General features: G+C 43.1%; 1 protein-coding gene across 7 annotated transcripts in view; it reads left to right on the top strand.

Moving 5' to 3' along the window:
- Window positions 1-2,531: 2,531 nt before the first annotated feature.
- Eml5 (EMAP like 5) overlaps window positions 2,532-6,000 on the top strand; it is a 115,352-nt gene continuing 111,883 nt past the window's right edge. For 4 of the 7 annotated variants that reach the window (XR_008218341.1, XM_052738734.1, XM_052738735.1 and 1 more), the window contains exon 1: window positions 2,532-3,173. Coding sequence is in view for 6 of the 7 variants with exons in the window: in XM_052738734.1 (XP_052594694.1) it covers window positions 2,977-3,173 (197 nt within the window). In the remaining variant the exon portion in view is untranslated. The remainder of the gene's footprint in view (window positions 3,174-6,000) is intronic. The other 3 variants (XM_052738733.1, XM_052738732.1, XM_052738737.1) reach the window with 1 other exon arrangement.

The following is a 6,000-nucleotide window of genomic DNA, read 5'->3' as shown; positions in this document are numbered from 1 at the left end:
ATTTCCACGGGGATTCCAAGCTAAGGGGGATTGGGCTATATATAGGTGGAGCTAGTGGCAATTATTTTGCTTATCTGGCAATTGAACCAACACCAAGTAAATCTAGGTTATTTCTAATGACCTGGTTCTGATTGGCATCCTAGGATTCACATACATTGATGTCAGTTCTTGAACTTTTCAGTCTTTTGAGATATTACAATTCTCTTTAATCTTAAGGTACTTTACTACCAAATAGGTTCTGACTAACACAGTAATACAGTAGAGTATCAGAAAATGATTGTTTTCAGGTAAAACCAAAAGGAATCCTACTGTGAGTACATAATATTTTGTTTTCTATTTAATGGTTGACATAGAAATAAGGAATATCTGTGTTAGGTTCTGTATACAAATAAGAGTGATCAAAGGCACCGTTGTAGAAATTAAAACATTAGTACAATTTACAACTGCCAGAAGTCGATAGCTAGAATATCATAAATTTTAGTTGTGTTTTACATGCTTTGCTTCGTGTGTGTGTGTGTGTGTGTGTGTGTGTGTGTGTGTGTGTACATGCATGCATACTTGCCTTTGCATGTGTGAGTAGAGGCCAGAGGTCCATGTTGGCTATCTTCCTCTATGCATCTTATTTAATTTTTAAATTACATTATTATTATTATTATTATTATTTTTAGTATGGGGGGCACATGTACAAGTAGGAGTCAGAGGACAACTTGTGAGGACTGGTTCTTCATTATACCACATGGTTCTCGGGGATCAAACTCGGGTTGTTAGATGTGGTGACAAGCTCCTTTATCTGCTGAGCCATTTTGCTGGCCCCACCTTCTTTTTTGAGACAAGCTCTTTCAACTGAACCTGGGCCTCGGTCTTTTTAGAGGGCTGAATGGTCAGCGAAACCCCAGGTAACACCTATCTCTGCCTCCCTAGCATTCAGCTTTCTATGTGGGAGCTGGAGCTCTGAGGCTCACGCCTGGGCAGCAAGCACTTCCCTCCAAGCCACGCCCTCGTTGCTTACCTTACGTTTCTTTTATAGGTTGGAGGATACATAGCATGGTGCTGACACGTGAACAGCAGCAGGAAATACTTTATTTACGTGAATTTTAGAATACTCGTCAAGTATCTGGAATATACAGCTTCATGCTAGGACTTTGCATTTCAAGAAACAGATTACCAAAGGATTATGGTTCTTTTGCTTAAAATGTCCACCAGGTGTCCACTTGTTGATCCAAGGAATGAATATCTGAGGGTCTGGTTGCCACATTATATTTTCATGACTTTCGGAGGGTGACAACACCTCATCTAGCAGTAGAGGCTTGACCACCCTTTCTGCTAGGACACTAGTAACAGATCACATTGAGAACTGATGGGGTTTGGCTTCCTTCCTTGGGTATTCATGAGTGGTTCATTTTTCTGGCCACCGCTGTGCCTCAGCCATCTCTTTTAGTCTTGAGTTGTCGTTTGAGGATGGCTTAATTAAGAATGTTTTTGCTTCATACTCTACCCTTGGGTCATTAAAAATTGCAATGGAAAATATGATAATGGGAAAATAAATTATTTAAATCTATTATTAATCTGAAGTTCTTAAATATGTATCATGGGATCTGTAAAACACCACGCTGAAAAAAAAATCTGTACAGAAAGAAACTCTTATTCTTCTTCATCCTGCCTCATAAAAATTATATGTAGCTAGTAATTAATATTTTACAGATGTATGGCAACAAATATTTAATTTTTTTCTAAATGTACTGCTTGAATTTACATAGTTAACGTCTCTTTCAAGAGTGATCTACCTGATTACAATTATTTAGACCATCTGATTTCACAACTACACTAAAACATGCCCTTCAAGAAGTCATTTTAATTAAGAGATAATTGCTGATATCCAAAACAGCAATTGAAAGAACGAACGTCCGGGGGTGGGGGTAGGGAGTGGGGGTGGAAGAGGTAACGCACATTTATAATCCCATCATTCAAGAGGCAAAAACAGGAGGATCCCGAGTTTAAGGCCTGTTCAGCAACAGTAGTAACAAATCCAGGAGTCATTGCTATTCATTAGGACATTGTATCTAATGTGTCAAAAGTATATTTGCGAGGTCGGATTTTATTCTTACCAAATTTCTGGACCAGAGAGCACTATAATAAGCAGAAATACACACATAAGGTCTGGAGGAGGCAGTTAAGGGATGAAATTAACATTCTGGTGTTAATTCACAGGCATATGAAGTAGCTGAGGTCGCTGTAAAAGGGTGTGCGGGATCCCCAGATTCCTGGGGGGAAAAAAAAGCCGAGCAACAGGAATCCAAACCTGAGGGGCTGGGTGAGGAATCCAGGTCCTGCAAGGGTACCAACACGTGCTTAGACCTTGGGAGGGAGGGCTGCGGGTTAGCCACAGCCTAGGGGCGTGCAGGGGAGCTCCTAGACTGGGCTCAACTCCGGGAGGGGCGGGGCTACCGGATAGGCGGGGCTAGAGCACGGCGAGGGGCGGGGCGAAAGCCTTCGGGGGGCGGGGCCGCGCGTCACCGCCCGCCCGCCACTCAGCTGGGGCTCGGGAGCGCGCGGCGCGGCACCGCCGGGCCGTGGAGGCGAGGCCGCGGCTAGACTGGAGCGCCGCAGGTGACCCCGGCAGGGAGCCGGGTGCGCGGGGCGGGCTGAGAAGCAGCGGGCTGGAGGCGGGCCTCCCATCCCCGGGTTTGGTTGTGTCCCGGTCTAGACGCCAGGGCTGAGGAGACGCGGCGAGCTCCGAGACGCGCCTGGCTCCCCGCCGGCCGGCGGCGGCGCTATAGCGGGCCTCAGCATGTTGGGTGAAGCGAGCCTTTTCCTCCCGCCCGTGGGCTGAGGCGGCGGCGGCCGTCCCAGCGACATGCACCTGCCGGGCTCGGCTTAAGAGGAAGCGTCCGGGCCGCCAGCGGGAGAGCTTTCGTCGCCCAAGACCCCCCGCGGCCACCGCGGGCCCGAGCCGCAGCGACGGGTGGGCGCCCCGACATGGCGGCCCGGAGCGCCCCGAGCTGCCACCTGCGGCTCGAGTGGGTGTACGGCTACCGGGGCCACCAGTGCCGCAACAACCTCTACTACACGGCGGCCAAGGAGATCGTGTACTTCGTGGCCGGGGTCGGCGTGGTGTACAGCCCGCGGGAGCATCGGCAGAAGTTCTACCGCGGCCACAGCGACGACATCATCAGGTATGGGCTCCCGGGGAGCGCTGTCACCCCTTGTCAAGCGCTCTCGGAGTTTGCACCTGCCTGTCCTTCTGCAAGTCGTGACCGCTCCTGCATCCCCCCCACCCCCCACCCCGGGAAAGCAATGTGCATCTCTCCAGTCCCAGCCCACCTGCTTAGCACGCTTATTCTCCTTATTCCAGGGGATCCTCCTTCGGAGAGGATCGGAAGGACGGTCCGCAGGTCATTCGCCTCCCCTGATGGCTTTGTGACCTTTCCCGTTCCATCCAAAATCAGGAAACTTGTCGAAAGGTTGTTTGGCTAACGCTTAATTCTTTTTTAGACCCCGTGATTGATTTCCTGTGAAATGAAATCTTATAGAGCCAGGGGTAGAAAATAACGGAAGACTGACCCAAGCTCCGCAAAGCGGAGGCTGGACTTGGGTAGCGCGTCACACACAGTCCAGGAGGGTACTCAACTCTGGGCCACAGTTACTAGTTCAGGTTTCACTACCAGCAGTTATCAACAGAGAAACTCAGGTGTTACTCTCAAGGCAATTCACGGGCGGTTAAAATTCACATTGGATGGCAGTTTGAGGGTATGTCTTATATGAGAAATAACCCCACTGATGTCCAATTCTGTTGTTTATCTTCATCAGAGTAATCTTAAGTTTGCTTTCCTGTTTATAATTTAAATCACAGCATGTGTGTATTTTGCTCTTTATTGATCTGCATCTTAAAGTTGGTCGTAATGTTTATATATCTGTGGGATGCAGTACATATAAAGGCTGGATATTCAGCATCTCAGCTGAACTTTTATGTTAAAGTGAGGAGCTTTAGAATTGATGATTGCCTCAAGCACATTTTGGTCTTCTATCGAAGTGACTATTATAGAAAATTTGAGAGTGTGTTTGTGTTGCTGCTTCTGAGTTTTTAACACAGGTCCTGTGATCAGGCTTAAAATATTCCTTCATGGATGTTTCACTAGATTCAAATTAGGCACTTCAAACCAGTATCATGGTTTGATGCCTAGTAAGCAAGATGCTCTGGAGCTGAAATTCCATGAAGTTGTGTTATTTTGGCTCTCGATACATATATAAAGGGAAGAGGGCCTAAGGCAAGCAGAAAGTCAGATAGGATGGAGCAAAGTAAAAGTAAACAGAATTTGAAATTGTAGAGTATGGAAGGCACAGTGTGGGGGGGCTTTTATTATTATTCACTTGTTTTGTAGACACTGCAGTGAAGATTTTCTAGATTGCACTTTTGGGAAAGGAATCTGAGAAGCAATTTTATTCTCCTCAAATTAGGATTTTTCTGTTGTGGTGATGAGGTCTTGAGACCTAATATAAGTCCAAAACCACTAACTTGAACAGAAGTAATAGTAATTACTAATCTTACTGATCTTATTATTCACCTCAAGAGCAGAGTTATCCCAGCTTCTTTTCTTTCCCCCCAATCTTGTCATGTCTATCCTTCGCTTTACCTACATGAAGTGGCTTTGAGATACCCCCCTCCAAATTCAGTAAGTGGTGCACGTATGAAGGATATTGAGATCTTTATAGTGAGTGCAATGACATTGTTTTTACTCCTTGTGACAGCTGTATTATAGTGAGGCTTTCCTAAATTTGATATGATTTATTTGAGGGGAGCTGGAAGTTATGTCTTCATTCTTCTAGCAGTCATTAGAAGCTGTATTATATGTCACACTACTTGAAAATTTTTTTTATTCTTTTTGTCATACTGCAGATTGAACCCAGGGCCTCACACATAGTGAAGTGCTGTATCACTGAACTACACTGACTGCAATTTTTATATTTCATTTCAGCATACTATCAGGAAGGTTGAACTTTGCCGTCTGCAAGACATACATGTATCTCAAAATACTTCCAAACGGCAAACCTACTCTACATGTCTGTGATTTGATATAAAGGATACATTCTTATATAATTTATGACAATTTAAAAGAATTTCCTGAAAAGTTGTAGTGGGTAGTAAAATTTGAACCATACAGTGTAGTAAAAATTGTGGCACAAATTTAATACAATACTAAGAATATAATTGAGAAATTATATCAAAGTGATTTGGAAATTGTATGTCAGATAGTAATGACAGACTAGTCTTGCAAAATAAAACAGTCAAACATTAAAACCTGTTTCTTTTTTCAATTCAGTGCTTGACCTGTAAGCGTAGAAACCATTTCAATGAATAATTAAGTTTTTTTCACAGCAGAAGATACAACATTCATAAATGTGATGAATAGTAGAAAACAATGTTATGATATTAGCCTTAATATGAAAATGTTTTCATCAGTTTTATTCCCATATCTGCTTAAAATTTACTTGTGGTTTTATTTACTTGGTGAAATAAAGCTCAAGGCTAAGGCTGTTCTAAAATGAATAGGTAGTTGTCATTTGGTTTTAAAAATGTAAGTGCTATGTTGTAAAGTTTGAAAGTTTATTATTTGATGCTTCTATAATCTTACTGTCATCTAGGATGGCTCAAGGTGGGTCCGTATCACATTTTATTACATCGTTTATAGTTGTTTTCCTTATTTTGCCCTGTATCTGTGTATACTAAACTTCTCTGGTCATTTTTCCTTTATTAGTATTTATTCCAGTAACTTGTTTATACTTGGAAGTGAACTTCAATGTCTAAATAATACAGGACTTTTTCTTTGTGTATATGGTGTGTGTGCATGTGCGCATGTGTTTCAAGTTCTGTTGTTTCAATTTCTCTTTTCATTTAGCATTAGCAATGGTTTTTATACTAAGTTATAATATATTACTAGTTCTAGTTTTAACAAAAGATACTTATCAATGTTCTGGTCTGAAACTTTTTTTTAAAAAGTTTTG

This window comes from Peromyscus californicus, unplaced genomic scaffold (genome assembly GCF_007827085.1).
Source record: "Peromyscus californicus insignis strain IS unplaced genomic scaffold, ASM782708v3 Scaffold_15__1_contigs__length_86483966, whole genome shotgun sequence".
NCBI lineage: Eukaryota > Metazoa > Chordata > Mammalia > Rodentia > Cricetidae > Peromyscus > Peromyscus californicus.
The sequence above is the reverse complement of the archived record's forward strand: the minus strand, read 5'-3'. Positions and strand labels throughout refer to the sequence as shown.